General features: G+C 39.7%; 1 protein-coding gene across 2 annotated transcripts in view; it reads right to left on the reverse strand.

The window, feature by feature from the left end:
- The window catches only part of ESCO1 (establishment of sister chromatid cohesion N-acetyltransferase 1), a 47,679-nt gene that overhangs the window by 11,246 nt on the left and 15,185 nt on the right, over nt 1–21,248 (reverse strand). Inside the window, exons 6-8 of one of the 2 annotated variants that reach the window (XM_019546885.1) lie at nt 11,182–11,313; nt 2,865–2,986; nt 2,173–2,259 (exon numbers count right to left, since the gene is read on the reverse strand). In XM_019546885.1, the coding sequence (XP_019402430.1) occupies nt 2,876–2,986; nt 11,182–11,313 (243 nt within the window). In that variant the 3' untranslated portion in view covers nt 2,173–2,259; nt 2,865–2,875. Of the gene's footprint in view, nt 1–2,169; nt 2,260–2,864; nt 2,987–11,181; nt 11,314–21,248 lie in introns of those variants that run through there. The other variant, XM_019546875.1, reaches the window with a different exon arrangement.

Here is a 21,248-nt window from a genome sequence, read left to right on the forward strand (position 1 = left end):
CCCTAAGCCCTGCTCCCAACTCCCTGTAGCGCCTCATGAGGTAGAGCTGAACCAGGTTGCCCTATGTCTCAGCTACGTAAATGTTTTTGAGGATCCCAGAACTCATGACAAGAGCACCTGGTTGCAATTATGAATGGACAGGCTAATTACCTCCACAAAGGATCCATGAGCTATCTGGAGTACACACACATACTGAGCAGTGCTGATCTGTGAGGTCACCATGGCTTGAAATCCCATTGGCTCAACAGCCCAGCCCAGTGAGCTATATGGTAAATCATTAGCCTTTTGTCTCTGAACTAACATCATGCATAGTTTGTACTGCATATAAGTATGTGCAAAAGTGTTGCTTAAAAGTGTGTTTATGAATTTATATGCTAAAACTTCCAGCAGTTCCAAAAAAGGTAAAATGCATCAGTCTTGGATGAATTAAATCTGCGGGTACCTGGAGTAAAAAAGTCAGTGTTTTCAAATGTGCCCCTCACTTCCAGAGCAGAGTCTGACCATGGTGGGGAAGAGAGGGAAGGTGCTGCAGGGGAGAAGGAAAGGAGCCACCTAATCCCCCCTGATTTATTTTTCCCTGCTGTAGCAGTGGGAGGTAGACAAATTCAAGGCAAACCTCCAATAATTAGACTGTATACCTAGAAAATTATAAATGCTTCCTGAGCCTGACAAAGGGCATTTGAACCCAAAAGCTTGCAACAAAGAATTTTTCTCTATTATCTGAGTTGGTCTAATAAAAGATATCAGATTTATCCAAAGAACCTTGCCTACCTATGTCCTTAGACCAACACAGCTACAACCTATACCCCCAGAACATAAGAAATTTATAAATTGTCCATATATAGAATCTAATTCATGGGGTTCATCTTACATTCAGGTTCACTTTAAATTTACTATATTTACTCAAATATAAGATAAGATCCAACTACAGCACAGCTGCAACTTAGCAATATTTGTCATTGCTATATTCGGTTAAGTCCTTTGGAGCAAGTTAACAAAAGCAGTAATCACTGGTCTTTTATAATAACACTATACAGCGCTACTACTATACAATAAGATGAACAATTTCTTCTGTGTATGAAATATCTGACAATACCTTTCAACATATTTAGATATGTATTTGTCACGTAATTTAAACTTCAGTCGAAAGATATTCTTAAAAAACTAAACTACTTAAATATTTGGCCTCATTATTAAAGATACCTAAATATCTGTGACAAATGAAGAATGTAAGTTACTTTTGCTTTTAATTGGTGCCAAAGCCATGAATATTTGTTTTAGAACTATCTTTTTGACAATACTGAATTGCAAGGATATGGATATTAAAACATTCTGTAAAGTAGGTTAAAGAAACATGGCACATTAAAAAAAAAGGATTTTGAAATTAAATTTAAACAAAACCGTAATATTAGTCTATAAGCCTTCAAATTTAGAACTACATTATTTAAAATGATGAATTCACTATATGCATGCCAGGTTTTCCTTCTTATAATTTTAACTTCAGAAGTGTTTACACCTAGTATTTAGAAAGAGATTATATTTATATTAAAGTTGATATTTCAGTGAATAGCCATGATTATTTTAACAGGCTCAAAATTTAAACATTTACAAAAGTACTGGTGCTCATGTCATGCTCTGTTCAATTCTAATCAGCTGCTAAATCTCAAGTGCCGGAACTCTCAATTGAAACTTAAAAACAACCCAGCTGAAGTCATCAAAAGTGATTCACATTTGTATGCAATCCAACCAGCTTAAAAATGCCCATGCAGTAATTTTTGTTTTGTTTTGTTTTTTAAAGAGAAAAGGCATTTCACAAAATTTAGGAATATAGTATTGAAATGAGCCTCTTGGGCCAGTGAATCCAGTCCTCTCATGAAACAAATGGAGTTTTTTTTAAGCTCGCCAAACATACACATTTATCAACCAGTCACTAAGTCTAACAGTCAGCCCAGGCTGTAATGATCATGGGCTTTCTTAAAGAGATTGAATACGCAGAACTGAATTCTCAGCTAGGCTAAGGCTGGATTTTGTGCAACTGGGAAGTATTAAGTTGAAGTGTATTGACAGCTCTGTAAAAAAAAAAACTTATTATAACATTAACTACAATATAGATAACTGTGACATTTAAACATCAAGCAACTTTACGTATTTTTACTTATTTATTATTACCTTTTTAAGTGCATATTTTGGATCATCAGGAAGAACCATTATTATTTTGCCATCAGGGTACTCAGCCAAAATTCTCTCCTTTTTCCATCCCTAAATAATAATAATAATAATAATAATAATAATAATAATAACAAATCTGAATACATGATGCCGTTTTACAATAATAGTAATACATATCAACTTGTGGTATAAAAATTTACAAAAAAACCTAATTGCAATTGCTTAGCTGATAAAAGACCTTATCAGCTAGCCTTATTTATCTACACAATAATCATAACACAGTCACATTTGATGCAAGTTTATAATCACCCAACTACACCTACATACAACTTGTGAAGGTATTCTATAATTGTATAACTGAATTTTTCCCCCACAACATGATAGTTCAAACTGAAATTTTAAAAAAGGATTAACTCACTCAGATAATATAACTGATGCCCCAGTCTAAAAGGCATTAATTTTCTAGAGTCCAGTGAATGGAAAAATCTATGCTTCTATTAAAAGATTTCTTCTTTAACATAGTTACCTCCACAAATACACACTCAGTTTTAAAGTTTGGCATGCGAAAGACCTCCAGGAGGTTCTAAATGAACTGATTGGCATGCAGTTGCCCAAAATGTAAGGAAGAGATTTTTTTTAATTGATCATAACTATCAAAGCCACAAGAAGGAGACTATAAAAAGTAGTATAACTACCTTCTAAGAATCTAATGGGGAAGGAGGCTACGTTGTGTGTATCTGAAGTTAAACATACTCAAAAAAATAGAGGTTATTAATTCTTCTTCAGATCCACACTCATGGTGATTAATGAGCAGTACCTGCATGGAAAAAACAAAACAAAAAAAGCCACTTAAATCTAGTAAGATGGGACTAATCCAGAAATTAGAACTCAAGTTGCTTTGATGAGGTTCTGAAAATACAGAAAGAGTAATTTCAGCCACTTAGCTGGCCAATCTATAAGTTTTACTCAAAGCAACTTAACGTAAAAAAGCCTTTGCAGAAACAACACAGATGGAACACTTTTCATTGAAATCTATAACTTCCAGCATCAATAAAACCTAACTAAAACAAACAACTGGATTTGGCACTGTGTCTGAATGCCATGATCTACCTGTATTGTGTCACATGCTGAAAGTATTATGCTTGATTTCTACTTTTTTAGCATGCTACTTTCAATCTCCATTTCCCAAACAAGAGTAAGAGAAGAATTTTAGAAATGAGGCTCATCAGAGGTCCACTTGCAGCCAACACTGAAAATGACACAGAAGGGATACTTTTGAACATGTGGTGTTCCCCAGGGTTGAGCACTAATATCACAGGGATGTTATGCACAAGTGTAGTTCATTCCTGCCATCTTCCACCTCAGCAACAGCAATACTGAGTACCGACACAGAGTGGCATAACGGAAGTTATGCTTGGCTGGTAGGAACTAATACAGATTACCATGACACTCACTCAGAAGAACAGTACTGTATGTGATAGCTTGATCTTGATTTTTAATAAACATAGCATCTCCTAAACAAACTAGAGCAGGAGTTAAGCCCCCTCTTTTTTCCTTTTCATCTCACTTAACTTGACTCTCTGACTCCAACGTATTCCATTACCTACTCTTTCCCAACTAAGAATGTCACTCATCTAATCTAAATCACGTGCTTGGTAATCCTGCCATAACAGCACCCAGAGTGATACTGTCCCAACACAAGGATGCAGACCATAAGTATTTTAGGCAAAAAGCATGTTCTCAGGAGAGATGCTCAGACATTCTTCTTCAAAAATAGTTTCACTAAAAGGTAAGAAAATTATGAAAGTTGTCTTTTCAGAAGAATTTTAATCCCAAGGAACAGTCAGTCTACCTATAAAAGCATACAGAAAAATAAGAGTCCTGTCACCTGACTATGCTGCCACTGCTCTACTTTTAAGTAGATTAATATTTTATTAGTAGGAATCTAAAACAAAATAGAGTAAGATCAGAGAACCAATCTTTCAGTGAAACTGCCTCTAAATATTTATCATTTTTCTTTTGGTTCTATTGTTCTGTATCTACTATTTTTCTGAAGAGAATTTAACTGAATATATATTTTTTTAATACAAGATAATAATTCTGTGCAGCTGTTACTCCACAACTTCTGAAATCCAGAGCCTTACAACTCTGCCTTTAAAAGACAGCCTGTGTTGAGAAATATTTAAAGTTTTCCCAGGTATGCTGGCAGTATTCAAAAAAAGATTTAGATTTAGATCACTTGATTTTATGGTTTAGAGTAAAAAACAAAACCAAATACAAATGGCATCCCTCTCATTTTGAATTTTGTAGTATTTCTCAAGAAGTAGATATAACCTTTTTCTCTATTTTGTCAAAAATCCTAATGCTTAAAAACAAAAAGGAACAAACTATTTCCTCCTAAACTACCAGTATGTTGATAAATCACCAGAATATCATAGTTCTAGCATTATTCTTATATCATATTTTAAATGTTCAACTTTAGTTGATCAAGTATTTGCAAATATACTAATACAGTTTTAATGATATTTTATGCAATTTGCTGGTATATTTTCCTTTAAAAATAAATCCCCATGAAGACCTGGAGTAAAAAGAAAGCGTTTTCATCATTCTGACTTCAAAGTGGGACTCTACACTAAGGTCTTCTAAGGTGGGACTGTGAACTCAAGTAATACAAAATGTTGTTTAGAATTAAAAAAATAAATTAAAAAAAATCAGTATTAAAGTTGGCGGAATGAGCCATCACTTTCTTTCATTTGTATCAAAATACTTGTAACTCTGCATTGTCTGGGAAAAGAGCATGATTGTAACCATATACCCACAGAAGTAAGCTATACTGTCATTAGATAACTAGTTGTTGAGATTCTGTATGGCTATTAATTGTAAGTAATAAAGGCACACTAAGTTCACGTTAGTCTATCAGAGTAGTACCATCCATTTAGTAAGCTGAAACCAGCAAGCATTCTCTCTAACACCTGCAATGTCAGTGGATGTAGATATCTATATTGTAGGTCACTAAACTAAGATGAGAGAGTCCTTTACTAGAGCTGACAAACTGCTGGGGAAAAAAATATCTATTTGCATTATTATCACTTAAACATTTTCTAATTCATATGCACATATTCTATTTAAACTATTTTAAAAAATGACTCAAGATTGTTTTTATTGAACCCTAACAATGCACAGAATGTGTATGAAAAGAATGACAAAATAATGAATAGCTTAAACAAGAAATCTAATCAAGAATAAAGGAAATGTTGCCTATTACACAGCAGTTGCTGCACTGTTTGCAGTATTGCGGCACTGTGATAGGAATACTAACTGTGACAGTGCAGTTTTGGCGCAGCATTTTTTGGTATATTCCAGCCTAGTTAAGGGGTAGAATGAGGATACAAGTGTGACTAGCCATTTTTCAATAGCGATGGCAACTCTGGTGTAGCTTGGAAGTGCTTGCACCTATGTAAGTTCTGATATGCTCACAACATAAAGAACTTCTGATGTACACTTGTCCCTTGAAGATATACAAACTAAGGATACAGAAGAATGCATTAACTATATATTTCTGAATTTTAAAAAAGTTCATATAAAAATATAAAATATGATATGATGCCCGGCACTGGTTTTTTTGATACACCAGGCATAACCTGTTTCCAATCACTGCCTCCCATATATATGCAAATAGCTTGAAAATTATAATTTTACATTACAATACATAATTGTTCTTCCTAAAAATGTTTATGGTGTTGTAAGAGTGATACTGTAGCTGTGAAGGTCCAAACATTAAGTGAGAAGTAAGGATTTCTTAGGATGAAATCTAACAGACCAACTGAAAATGTTTAGATGTGGAAAAAATAAAGAACCTTATTCCCGGTAAATTCTTTAGTATGTCTTAAAGAAAAGAAGTTACGATAAGGAAGTTAACTTCAACTGCACACCCCTTTTTTAATCTTTTGTAATAATCAAATCTTGGGTTTTCTTTAATCTGAAAACTGTAAAAATTATTAATGTGGGCTCTGATGCAAATCACTTCTCTGTAGGTACTGTATACCTAAGACTAGACATATAGTCTTAGGTATACAAACATGTATCCTTTCATGCCCATGACACAGACTACAACTAAAAAGTTAAAAGACGTTAGCAAATATGAACACATAATTTAAGATTATACAATGCATAAAATGGGGCAGAAGCTGAATTATAGCTGTTTGACTTTCCAATCTTAGTTGTCTTTTAAGGCAGCTTTGATTAGGGCCTTTGTACATGCCACAAAATTGGCCTTTAAAGCAGCTTAAATGCCCTTTTGCACCACTTTAATGGAGTTGCTGTTTGCACGCTTGGCGGCATATTCCACTTTAAATGACTTCAGAACGTAGCAAGATAAAACACCTGAGGTATTTTAGTTTGCTACCTAACAAAGTGCAACTGTGCATGGGTTGCTGGAAACCAACATGCTTGGGGCTTGGTAGGCCACACGCAGCTCAGGGGCTGTGAGACTGGGCCCGGCCGCAGCTCATGAAGGCGGGCTCCACTGAAGGAGGAAAAAAAAAAAAAGCAGCAGGCCTGATCTTTTTTTTTTTCATCCCAAAGCCTGCCTGCCTGAGCTGTGTAGGGGCCTGGTGATTCCTTCCGTGGCTGTATGGGGGCTGGCACTTTCCACCGTGCCTATGGCCTCCCCTGGGACAGCCTGGGTGCCCCTAACAGGGACTGCTCAGCCCACCAGCAGCTGCTCCCTCCCCCCCCCCCCCTGAAGAGGCAGCTAAAGATCAACCCCCCACCCTTGTGTATACCCCACAGGGGTTTAGTTCGGTTTAATTCTCCCTACACTGAAGCGGTGTTTTAAAAACCCACCATTTCAATTTAGGGAGAACTAAACCGAATCAAACCCCTGTGGCGCGTACAAGGAGCCTTAGACTTTTGAAAACGAACCAGGAAAAAAGTCATGATGTGATGGATTGGCGCCTTGGGACATCAGTAGGGATATAAGATTTAGATCCAGTGTACAGATCTCTCCTACCTTAACTAATTCTTGACAATAATGTGCTAGGTGAATCAAATGAATTAAATGAGACCAGCATACTTTGCAGATTTGGTGGTACAGGCATAATGAGACTTCAAGAATCCATTCCAGCCTCTGGAAGGAAGAGCACATGTCCTGGGCTGGAGTATGTACAGTGATGATTGATTCTTCAAGGAATTTAGCTGTTAAAATCTGAAGTTTACTGGAATATATTTCAGTAATGGATTTACAAAGACATAACTTTGTCAAAGGTAGGGATAACAGAAGACATACCCCTGGTATATGAAGGCTACTCCCCCATCACCAAACTTTAGCCTCTGCTCCAAAGTTGCATGACCTTATGAAAAGCCTTAACAATGGGTAGAAAGAGACAAATCCCTTGAAACAGTCAGTGTTAAAGGGGTGTAGGTTGTAGCCGTGTTGGTCTAAGGACATAGTCAAACAAGGTTCTTTGGGTGAATCTGAACACCAACTGCTGATACTTCCTTAGCCAGACAAAGGGTTTTTGAACCCAAAAGCTTGCTTAAAAATTGTTTTCCAACTATTTAAGTTGGTCTAATAAAAGATACCAGATTCATCCAAAGAACCTTGTCTGCCTTGAAACAATCAGAAAACTGTGAGAAGAAGGCCTAAGGGTAGAAAAATGTAGACCCCAATAACAGCCAAGAAAGCCTTGTGATAGTGTGCGCAGGGCAAGGGCTGGGAACGAGACTCTGATCTGGCCCATGCCCAGCCTCACACCACTCTGCCAACTCAGAACTGAGGGCCTGATCTGGTCCATGCCCAGTCCCACACCACTCATTCAGCTCATGGGGCTGAAAGGTTAGACACTACTATTAGAGCATATTCTGGGATCACAATCATGTGAGAGGCAAACATTACTCTGCCCTTCCTATTTATTAGGAGGAAATGGGCCCCAGGGTGGAAAAAAGCTATTAGCATTACAGCATTAACGACTGACTGGAACACAATAAGGAACAAGAGACTATATCCTGATCCTATCACCTAGCCTCTCTTACTGGGGTTTTTCTATCAGTGTCTTACTATTTAGGGCAGAAAAACCCATAGAACTTGAGGGGTCCCCCTACATTTACAAGCAATTGCCACTTTTAATCTTCACACCCAGCTACATGGCATAACACCTGAAACATCAAGAACACTCTATAACATATCATAGGTAAAAACAGGGAAGACAAGGTCATTGCCAGTGCCTTGCTACTGCAAAAATAGCTATTACTTGCTCAAAAGGTCTGGGGAAAGGACCATGAGCAACACTACAGAGGCAACTACAACTCCCACCTCATGGGTCCAGAGGTAAAGCAATCAATTTCTCCCTAACAGTCACCCCTTTAATGAAGAATCTGATCATTTTTTCAAATACTGACACTTTCTGAAAAAAGGGATAAAATAGAACCATTCACAACTTTTACTACAGATTTTTGGTATTAGCCCCTTCACTCCCATGCTAGCATTTTAGATGGACATAATATTTTATTTAAATTCTGCTATTTTTAGGTTAAAATTAACATTTTGGGGTTTCTTTAAGCATAAGAGGAGCAAAAAGGGCCAAAGGCTGACTTTGAAAAACACTGTTAAGGCTCTTTTAAAAAGCAAGTTATGAGACTGTCTGCCACTGATATTACTATTGTATACCAAAGCACCAAACCCAGGTGAGCAAACTGAAGAGGGGGAAAAAAAAATGGCCAGTGATATGATGGTTTGTTATAATTACACAATGTTCTACATGATATTAATCCCTATGCTATGAAACTGTAGAACTGGTCAAGAAGTGAACATAAAAAAATTCAGTGATTTCCCTTGTATCTAAAATGCCTATTATAAAAACCACTACGCCTATTACAATAGCATATCATTCAGAAAATAACAATGTTGTGCACATTCCCTGAGCTAAAAAGTCTGCTCTAGTGGAATTAAAAACAAACAGACAAACCAAACCTCTCTCACCCATGTGATCATGTGTCCTTTTATACAACCTTGTTTCTATGTGTTATTTGAAAAAAAATTCCCTAGTGTTTGAACTTACTCATAAACCACAAACTTTCTTATTATAAAGCATTATCCAATACTGGCTTCCATATAAATGAATGGGAGAAGAGAGTACCTTGAAATGGTCTGTGGGTACGGACAAATGAACTTTAAAGTCACTTTGAACAGAAGGGATGAGGCTGTTGCTTATAAATAGTGTCAAACATTACAACGTAACTAGCATATCTGCATAAATAAGCAGCAATACAAGCTAGCCAATTGCCTTGGGACAGTTTAGCAATTGAACTGTAACAGCTTTTATCCGTTTCCTTTGATATTAACATCACTGTTAATTTTGTTAATAACTTATCCTACACTGGGGTGCTCAATCCCCAGCTGACAGGCCAGATGTAGCCCCCAGTGCTGTGTCATCTGGCTCGCAGGACTCCCTATGGACTCCCATGGGCAGTGCCCCTGCATGCTAGGCTGGCCATGCAAGGCCCAATCCCAGTGCACAGGAGCCAAACAGGAGAAGTGTGCGGCCTCCGAAGCCTGATTCCAGTGGATGGGGCCAGCACAAGGCCCAATCTGGCCTATGGACCAGCCCTGCACCATTCATCTGACCCAGAAGGCCAAAACAATGAACACAACTGTCCTAGACATTATCTTATGACAGTAAGGAACAGGTCACGTCAACTGCTGCAACTTTCATCTTCCTTAAAATACTTGTCCACTCTGCCCCAAGGTCCCTCCAGTGGCATGAACAGCTACAGGCCACATCTGCTCAAAGGAAAGAGTTGCTCTTATATTAATTACCATTCCCCACCCCCGTACCTATTTGTCTGTATAATCTCTCCCTCCCATCACCCCACTGTCAGTCTAAACTATTAAACCCAGATGTGGTGTGCCCAAGCCACCTTATTGCCAGTTGCTGCAGCATCTACAATAGTGAAGAGACTCCTGGGACATGTTCACTATCTGCAGACATCATAAAATGACTACTTTGTCAGATAATGGACAAAGCATGTACGTATCATGCTGCCTTTTATCACATGATCAACTCATTCTTCTCTTACAGCTGATTTTTTTTTTTTTTTGCAGAAACACCAAGAAAGGATATTTTGGGGTTATTCAGCCAGTCAACTGAGAAAAGAATGAAAGACTCAAGTGTTTTATCAGGACTAGATAGTTGCAAAAGTATTAGTGAAATATACTGATTTTTTTAATGGTAACTGGTTCAAACCCAGCTCTAGATTTAAGAGTACTCCAATTGCTGATTGGCACCTACATGAAATGAATTGGTGGCCGCAGTTCAGTTATCCTGGAGGTCTTATCTCTTGAGTGTAGAGTACTGAAGGTAACATGTGTGATAAAGAAAATGGACTTCATGGATTCTGATCTGAATTTCAGAAACCGGGGCAAGTTTCCCCTATAAATCTTGTAATATCAGTTTATACAAAATAACTGATTTTTCTACAAATTTGAAACTGTGCAAAACTTCCAAGTTTGTCTAAAATGTACAACTGAATGACAAACATACCTATTAAGCACACAATGTAAAATTCTATTTTTTAATTTTACACTGTAAAAAAGAAAACAGCCTATTCAATAAAGTTTAAACACACTAAAGCTATGCCAAAAATTTCCTAGCTAATCTACTTCTGAATTACTGCTATTTTAACTTAGCCCATTTAAGGAAAGCAAACTGAATAAGAAGTTCTATGGCATTCTAGAGAAAACGGTAAGCCCAACTACTAAATAAAGAGGACAGAATAAAACTGAAACAGATGTGTATTATCTTGATGATGAATTTTTGTAGCTTAATTATAACCACCTGTTAGGCTTTTAACAAAACCATCATTTTCTAGAAATGGATTTGTAATCTACTGTGTTTTTTTAAGGGCAAGAATTTATTACAATAAATTTATACTTCAAAGCAATCTGAACTTGAGTTAATACACTATGAAAAATATGAATCTTATTCTTTAAAAAGAGGCATAAAATTATCTTACCACATATTTTACAGCACTAATGAATTGATTGTGAAACAGCAGATGTTGAGTTTCATCCTCTGGATTTGATGCAGTATAAAGCATTCCACAAATATTGCAGGAAATAGCGCCAAATCTCTTTTGTCCTGCATCCTATTTAAAAGAAGGTATATTGTTCAAAAGTACAGAACAGAAATGGAATTCAATTAAGGGATTCCATAAGTAGATATGCAATTAAATAACATCGATAGACACAGCACACAAGCTAAAATGGAGGAAGGGAAAAATACAAAAAATAGTGACTGGAAGCCTTACCCTCCTATAGCATTCAGACAAGTTGTCAGTCTCAAGACAGACCACAGACCAAGAGGGGCATTAAGACAAATTTTCCCTCCCCAGTTCCTTCAGGTCAGAGCTAAGACACATGCATAGAGCAAAAGGACTATTCATATTTTATGAAAGATAGAATACAAAGATATTATTAAGATGCCATTACCTACTCTGTTACTTGTAACAACCGTTATTGCCTAGTATAAAAAATGCATTACTTATTGTTTCCCACTACCAACTCCTGTCAGATTATAAATTCGTTGGGTGTAAACCCTTTCTGAGGATCTGGAAAGTGTCTAGCATACTTTGGTCACTACTATGAAAATCCAGAACATGGAAATAAGCAGTAACAAACTTACTGTATTTACCCAAGGGATTTCAGAATTCTGTGATGAAACTAAATATTTTCATATCAATTGGCTAGCATTGTACTTTTTTCTCTTCTCCTTTGGTGGTATATATGTATAAGAGACTTATAATATCATGCTCACCATCAACAAAGACAGTTCTGAATATCAGCTTTACCATACTTTGTATCTGGTTTTAAGGGAATAGTTCACTTCGCAATTTTCAACACAGATGATAAGTACTCATGATATAAAAGAAACCTTCTTCTCCATCTTGCTGTTTCTGACATTAAATTTATCACCTTATTTTGCAATCCATTACAAACTTTAGCATGCAAATGATTTGTTGTTCATTCTTTAAGCAGTGTTGTTATTTCATATGAAGTACGCAAAATATTAAAAAACCCCTTGGAAGTATCTAATTCTCACATACAGCATTACATGAATATATACTGCTTGAATTTAACTTAATTCAGACCTTTATAAAAGAACAGAATCATTTTATAATAGTCAGTGGAAAGATTTTTGCAGCATGACTAGATTTTTTCAGTTCACTTCCTAGACATTCTTGCAACTTGAACACGCTGTATTTACCTGAATCCAAGACAACCTTGAGTTTTAGACTCCCCACCAATAACTAGATTCTATATGTGGAAAATTATAAATTTGTTATAATTGTCCATGTGTCGAATTTAATTATTGGAGGGTTATTTTGAATTTATCCTGCCTACAGCAATGCCAATAATGAGGGGCAGGACCTCCACCCATTATCCCCCTGCTTATTTCCCCATGCCTGTGCCTGTCACCCCTACCCTTAACCAAATCATGTGTATGCCTGCTCCCCTGCTGCCTATCCCTACCATACCTATGCCTAACCCCCTGTCACTTGACCCCAAACAGTGTCTGTGCCTGCCCCCACTACCCTCTGCCCCCATCCCCATGTCTGTACCTGTCCCCCTGCATCCTGGTGCCTACCACCTTCTCCACTGCATGAGCCATCCCAGGCCAGGGCTGAAGTCAGAACTGAGCCACCGCATATCTCAGGCCAGTACAAAAAAACTAAAACAAGGTTTTTTTTCCCCCCACGCCTCATGTTGATTGGGCAGAAAAAACCTTGTCTTGGATTCAAGTAAATATGGCGTAAGTTGGATCTGAAAACTGATAAATAGATGCAGACAACAGACTTACTTCACAGACTTATTTCAGAGGGCTGGGGCACATAACTTCTGAGGAGAGGCTGAGGGAACTGGGCTTATTTAACCTAGAAAAGAGGAGACTGAGAGATACAATAGCAGCCTTCAACTACCTGAAGGAGGGTTAAAAAGAGGATGGAGCTAGACTGTTTTCAGTGGTTGCAGATGACAGAACAAAGAGCAACAGTCTCAAGTTGCAGCAAGAGAAGTTTAGGTTAGATATTAGGAAGAACTTTCTCACTAAGAGGGGTAGTAAAACACTGGAACAGGTTGCCCAGACAGGTGATAGAATCTCCATTCTTGGAGGTTTTTAAGACCCAGCTAGACAAAGCTCTGGCTGGGATGATCTAGTTGGGGATGGTCCTGCTTAAGGATTTGACTAGATCAGGGGTAGGCAATTATTTTGGGCAGAGGGCCGCTTACTGAGTTTTGGCAAGCCATTGAGGGCTGCATGACAGGCAGCCAGGGACAGATAAATATTAATTTTCTAAATTTTTTAGGGGCCCTGTGGGCCAGATAGAATAATCTAATGGGGTGCTTCCAACCCGTAGGCCACATTTTGCCCACTCCTGAACCAGATGACCTCCTGAGGTCCTTCCCAAATCATAGGTGAAGGGAGAAATTTTTCTTGGGGGGGCCGGCTAAGTGTGTGCACACATGCACATGTGCCCCCCCCCCCATGGGAAAGTCTGTAGAGGAAGGGGCGGGGGGAAGAACGGTGGGGCTTTGAAATGAGGCCAGGCCAGGTCTTGGGGTAATCAGAGCCCAGTGGCTTCTCCAGGTGCATGGCTCCGCCTGCTGTGCACACCGTGGGGGAGCCAGGGGAGGGTGAGCATGTTCCCCCACCTTGGCTCTCCCATGCTGCATTCCTGGAGGAATATCTGGGCTCTGATTGTCCCACAACCCAGCCCAGCTGGGGTCCCATTCACAGTGAATGGGGCCCCGGCCAGGCTGAATCACGGGACAATTGGAGCCTGGCGGCTCCTCCAGAGGTGTGGCGCAGCACTGAGGAGCCAAGGGGAGGAGGGGGGTAACATGTGCCCCCCTGATCTTTCCACAGCAAAGGGTGGGCCACAGCTGCGAGCTGGGCTCTGCCTGCTCCCAGCCTCCGCATCTCGCTGCCACTGCTTCGAAAGCAGCATGGTGTCATGTGCCTTGCTGCCCAGCCCACCCAATGAGGGGTGTACATGGTACCACGCTGCTTTCAAAGGTGGCAGCGAGTTGCAGAGGCTGGGAGCAGGTAGATCCCAGCTCGCAGCTGTAGCCCGCCCTTGCCCCATGCAAAGATCAGGGGAGCACATGCCCTGCTGCCTTTGGCTCCCTGGTGCCATACCTTTGGAGGAGCCACTGGGTTCCGATTGTCTCATGACCCGGCCCAGCCCCCCCTTCACTTTGAAAGGGGCTCAGGTCGGGTCAGGTCATGGGACAATCCCTACAGTGCAGCATGGAGTGGGGCAGGGGTGAATGATTCGCCCCTGCCCCTATCCCAATCCCACTGCCTCCTGCACTGTGGGGGTCTTGACCTGCCCCCTGTCAAGCCCTGGTAAAGAAAGAAACTTACCTGCCTGCTAGGCTGGCTGTGATCCTGGCTGTGCAGGGATCTGAGTGCACGCCCCTCTCCCACTTTTGCAGCAGCCTGTGGCCAGGCTGCTGTCCAGCCATACCTGCTGCCCCCTGCATTTGTGGGGGCTGAGCCCAGTTAACAGCCCCCTTCCGTCACCTAGGCTTCCAATCCTAATGTTCTATGATACACAGAAACTGTTGTGACCTCAAGCAAACCTGCTAGTGAAGTCTAGACTTTAGAGCCTCCTAATAAATTCACTGTAAGAAGTATAGACTGCTAGTAATTGTCACAGGGTACTTCAAGTGACAGAGCACTTCAAAAAAAAATAATACCAACTAGGTGGAAGGTAGAAACACAAGAAAGGCTGTCACTCTTTCCTGTCATTTTGTAGGATTTATAAAAGCCTGTAGCAATCTACATATGAACCACTGCTGCAAACAAGCAACTGAGAAATCACTGATCTATGCTCAGTATCACAGGTCCTATATTCCCATGGCATGTAAGAAGAAAAAGAAAGTGATCAAGGTATGATAGATTAAAAAGGGCAAGGGTATCTGTTCAGATCCTTGAAGAACGCTTAAAAAAAAAAAATCAGGTAAATAAATCTTAAACATTCAAACACGTAATAGTGCTATTAACTATCCTTTTGAAGCAAAAGTATCTGCATTCAAATGATTGAAAATGTAAAGGTTATTATATTTGAATGTTGGTTAGTTTGCCAACAAAAATCCTTGAACACAGGAAATCACCAAAACAATAAATGACAGAAATCCTCAAAATGTGTCAATTTAGTTCATCTAGGGCTACCAGCAGATATTCAGCATGAGTGTTAGGAGTACAGCTTCTGAATCAGAACTTCCTAGATCTTAAAAAGCTGGAGGCTATCAGTGCAAGAGGAACAAGGGAAAAACCCTGATCATACCTTGTCCTCTCTCCCTTTCAACATCCACTCTCTGCCACTGTGAGACAGGATACTGGGCAATACGGGCCCATGGTACAATCCACTCAGTGGCTGTTGTTATTATCTTAATGTTTCTGAGAGGCATAAGAGAGCCATATTGGAAATTCTAGTATACCTCATATATCTGACAGGATATTTTTCAGGATTTCATTAAAATAACACTTTTAATGTATTCAAGTGGACAACCACACACATAAATATTTACCGTATACTAGGGTAATGCAAGAGACCCTTACAAAACACATGTGGGCTTCTCTCAAGCTCAACAGAGTGGTAAGGGGTTAATTTGTTTTTGATAAATATATTCTGCAGTCCATACAGATTTTAGCTAGCAACTAAACTTAAAGCAGTATTTTAACTCTGTTACACCACTGTGCACCATCCCTCAAGCAAAAAATTGTTGTGCAGGATGGAGTGCAGGCTCTTCAGGGCAAAAAACACTAAGCTAACTAAAATCAAGAGCAGCAATACAGCAGAAGGAATTACATCTTCTTCTTCTTAGTGTTTAAGAGGTTAAAAAAATACATATTTTGACCCTATAATTGGAAGTGGCAAGCAGGAAGACCTGTCCAGAGGGTGGGGGGTATGGAGGGATATGTACCAACCCTGAGTAATCCTTTTCAGAACTTGGTAATCTACCATAATGCAAAAAGCTTCAGCACAGGATAAAAAACTTCACTTCTTTTTAAAGTTGGAAATAGAGAAAAAGGTTTTTTATATTACTATAAAATTTCAGCTGACAGAATCCCTTTAACTCATTTTAAGTTAATATTAGTTCAAGTTGATTGTGTCCCTTCACTATTCTTCACAAGCCCCCATTGGAGCATGAGCTGTCAAGACTTTGAAGACAACTAGTAAATGGTGTCAAGATGATTAGTTCCCAGAAATCCAGCAGAACAAGAGGTTTTAGAAAAGCAGTAGAAAGAGCAGAAATTAGATTACTTGTCTTGAATCCATTCTTCTAGTCACCAAGCAAGAACCCTATATTAATGATTCTCAACCAGCGTATTGCAGCACCCTGGAGAAAAATTACCGTATTTTTCAGACCATAAGACACACCTGACCATAAGACGCACCCAGTTTTTATGGCAGGAGAGACTATGTGTGCCGGTGGCCGGCCATTTTTATTGCCAGCTCCCGGCCACCGGCACGGGCGCCGGCTTCCGGTGTAAACAAGCGGCGGATGTCCCGCTCGGGCTCTGCCACCTCCGCGGGCAAGCTCCGCCCCATCTCCCCGGGACATGGCATAAACAAGCGGCGGGTGTCCCGCTCAGACTCCGCCGCCTCCGTGGGCAAGCTCCGCCCCGTCTCCCCGGGACACGTCATAAACAAGCGGCGGATGTCCCGCTCAGGCTCTGCCGCCTCCACGGGCAAGCTCCGCCCCGTCTCCCCGGGACACACACCTTCAGACCATAAGACGCACCCTCGTTTTCCCCCCACTTTTGGGGGGAAAAAAGTGCGTCTTATGGTCCGAAAAATATGGTAGATGCTTTCAAAGTGCCACAGGGTGCCACGCTATGTTAGCACTGTTAGGTACAGAAACATGATTCACGAGAGAAACCCTGAGTTCTCAAACAGGAACCCATGATGTTAAAAATCATTTGGACATTGTGATCTTTCCGAGTTCTGTGCAACAGAAGAATTGCTCATATTTTTCCACAGTCAAAAAGAGCGAAAACTAAAGAGCTAAAAAGTTTGAAAGGTTGAAACCCACTGGCCTACATAAATTAGGAGTACAGAATTGCAAATTCTGTAATGCAGCAGACAAACAACTCTGGTAAGTTAGGCAAACTCTATTAAGATGATGTGGGCTCAATGCAAAAAAGCATTGCGTTACATCAGGGCCAAGTTAACATCCAGAAGGGCTAAGTCCTTTGTTTGTATTAAACAAGGGGGAAAAAGTCTTACCAAATTTCTCCTCTTTGAGACGGTGCATGTCTGCCAATCTTCCATTTTGGGTTTAAGGAGCCCTGCAAGCAAAAAAGGCATTTGGTGCCTTTGTAGGAGACTGAAGGGAGCCCTTGCTTTGGGCAAAGGATAACTCACTTCCCTCCTTATAGACCCTCAGGTAGAGGGAGATATACTTTGCTGAGTGAGGATACTAGAATAAGGAACAGAACAGCCAGAAAACAGAGCGGCTGAAAATGAAAAATGAAATGGCAAAAAGAAGACAGACGTTCCAAAGAAGGAAGTGATTTCCCTCTTAGACCCTTCACAGAAAGGAAAAGGAATGGGGATTCCTATGGTGCTCTGTGCATGCCTGCAACAACAGGCATTTCTAAGGTAAGATACTGGGCAGGTCATCCTGTTGATCAAGAAGAGGGTCAGCAGACATGCCCCCCTCAAAAAGGAAATAAACTTCAAACGAACCATTGGGAAGACAAGTCCAGTTTACTTAGAAAGATAGTGCTTTAGCCAGGGGAGGCAGAGCAATTTAAGGCTATTTTTAAAATAATTATTTTTATGGAATTATCGGTCATGAATTAATTACTATTTTAATAGTATAAACATGTCCAATTATAAAAAGATACTAAGAAAAGGAAATGCAAACAGTATTCAGTCATGGATAATATGATATCTCGTAGTTATCAAACAACTCAGATGAAGAACTTGAATATTCCATTGTTTTATAACACATATAACCCTACAATTGGAAGTAGAATAGTTAACTTTTTCAGTTTTATAATAAATAGCTTTTACCAAATTAATGTAAGTAAAGATCACTGTTTATAAATTAAATAAGTAAAACAATTAAGATTGTAAGCTTGGTAAGAATTTAGGAAACAAAAGAAATTTAGGTCTCCCAGGAACTGTTTTTTTTTACTAAATTGTAGAACTGGAAGTATGACCAAAACTATTTTTTTAGCAAGCAGACACTGCAGAAGCATATTGTTTTTATTAAATAAAAAATAAAATTGAATTATATGTTCATTTTGCATCATTTGGATGCTCATTTAACTTTAAAGCACATAAATGTAATATGTGAATTTAAAAAAAATGGTAGTCCATAATTCTCATACTAAAATAATCCATGAGGGGGTGAATTTAACAAATTTTCAGAATAGTTTGTTATATTCATTTGAACACAAGAACAAATCAAGGCATGTCCAGACAAGCGTGCACGTGCGTCTCCCGGGGACAAACAGCAGCTGCACATAGTTGTACTGCTGGTACTTGTCCCCAAGGAACGTTCATGCACACATGCACACGACAAGTCACTCTGGGTGGGCTAAAGGAGGCTGAAGCCAGCATCTGGGCTGGCCACAGCAGCATTACTTGAGATCCTGGGGGCTTCCTAGGGCTACGAGGTGGTGATCCAGCATGCAGAGCCTGGCCGATAGCCGGAGCGTGGCTCTGACAGTCCAGACTCCAATTTTGGGCAGCGCACGCTACCTCCACATACACCGCTCCACTTTTTTCAGGTGCAGGGTTTTTTTTGACACTGGGATAGCCCAGGGTCAAAAACACTCCCAGTGCACTGCAAATCAGCAGTGCAGTGAACACCTGCACGTGCGGTGCATGCAGTTTATGGTGCCGCAGAATATACCGCGTGCACACTTGTCTGCACATGGCCTCAGAAACTAACACTATCTTTGACCTTATCCAAGTCATAATCCTGCTACTCATCTCTCCTTGATCTGTAAGAGAGAGATCACATTTGCTTACTGCAAAAAGGACAAGATTTAAATGTTGTAAGTGACCTTAAACATAAGTCTCCTCCAACAGAGTACACTTTTGGATGTGCACATGTGCAACAGCCTATTTCTATTCCTTTATATTGAAGTGCTATTGCTAAGAGCATACTAGTAATTACAACTGAATTAGAATTACGTTTCTAGCTATTACTATTAAAATAGCTTATAACTATACAGCAACTGAATAACTGAACAAAACATTTTTATTATATTTATTTTTAAAGTAAATAATTGATTCATTTTTAAATCAAACTAGCATTCTTTGATTTGGTACTCAGATACCTGCAACGCAATAGTACCTAAGCATCTTTGTAAAAAGTCCATTCAGAAAATTTTGAACTACTGCTGATATCTAAAAATGTGATTAAAAAAAAAATCACAAATTCTCATAAATGGCAACTATGCATTTTAAAAATAGGATTTTAAAAAAACGTATTTACTGATTTAAACTCTTTCAAGTAACTATATTTGAAATTTTTCCTTTTCAAATCAGGTATTTTTCTATATATGTGAGTACAAACTATCAAAACCATACACAAAACTACCATGAACCATCTCTACAAAAACTAGAGTTAACAAATATGTAGTATTTTACAAAAAAGGTTATTTTGCAGAGGACAACTTTCTCTATACATATAGAATGTTGCAGTCTCATGTCTGAGAAAGGTAAACCAAAAAGTTTCAACTGCCACATGGACTGTCACTCTTTGATTAAAGTGAACTACAGGCCTGACTAACGTCTCTTTTGACAAAAAAACCCAACAAAGAACTAATCCTGATCCAAGTAAGTGTTAATTTTAAGTATTAATGCTACAGAATGAATAGAAATAATAATATTATGGAGGTCTTTTCCTTTTAGAAATATTTTGTTATGATTAAGCATCCCTCTCTTTGGCTTGAGAAATATGAACAAGAAAAAATGATGAATTTGTTGCCAATTTAAACTTATTTTCTAACTTTCTTCATGAAAACCATCCTTTTTACTCTAAGATTAATACTCTAACTTAAAATCAGAGAAAAATAGAGCTAGAGAGAACCACAAAAGGCCATGTAGTCAAGGGGCGTCAAACTCTTCTAGCCCTGCAGGCCAGATGAAGGGAACACGGCTGGCCTGCAGGCTGGACCAGACCCACAGACCAACCCCATGCACGACAGTCAGCATGCAAGGCTGGTTCAGCACAGGTAGCTCATGCAACACCACCCTGGTACCAGTCCAGGGCTTGAATGTGCCATACATGGGGGCATGTTGGGTACGTACTGCATGAAGTGCTGATACCAGTCTAACTCTGTGTGCTGGGTCCAGTCTGTGGGTCCGACACAGACTGCCCTGGAGCCAGTGTGCAGGGTGCTACATGCAGCGCAACTTTGGATTGGCCCCCTGTGCTGCATACAGGTTCCAGGCTCTGGGCATCCTAGGCTGACCAGTCTGGGGCTCATACCGCATGCAGATCTGACATGGGGTGCATACTGCATCTACATCCAACTGACCCTGTGCAATGACTCCAGCATGCTTGGATGGCTTGTGAGCCTGATCTGGCCTTGGAGCCACCATGCAGATTCAGTGCAGTACAGGCATCACATGTCATAAGCAGGACTGGGGCCAATACACACAACGCGTGTGCTCAGTCCAAGACTCATGGGCCAGATCCTACTGTTCAATGAGCTGTATGCATCTTTGACACTGCTGCTCTAGTTCAACTCCCTACCCAAAAGCAAGATCATACCTGTCTAAAACATTGCAGACAAGTGTTTATAGTTTCAAGGGTCAGAAAGGACCTGAGCAGATCATCTAGTCCGATCCCCTGCCATGGCAGGAAAGAGTACTGGGGTCAAATGACCCCAGCAAGGTGTTCATCTAACCTCCTCTTAAAACCCCCCAGGGTAGGAGCCTGCACCACCTCTCTTGGAAGTTGGTTCTGGATCCTAGTCACCCTGACCGTGAAGTAGTGCCTCCTGATATCAAGCCTAAATCTACCCTCTGCCAGCTTGTGACTGTTA

Source organism: Crocodylus porosus, unplaced genomic scaffold (assembly GCF_001723895.1).
Source record: "Crocodylus porosus isolate Cpor-Errol unplaced genomic scaffold, CroPor_comp1, whole genome shotgun sequence".
NCBI classification, from domain to species: Eukaryota; Metazoa; Chordata; order Crocodylia; family Crocodylidae; genus Crocodylus; species Crocodylus porosus.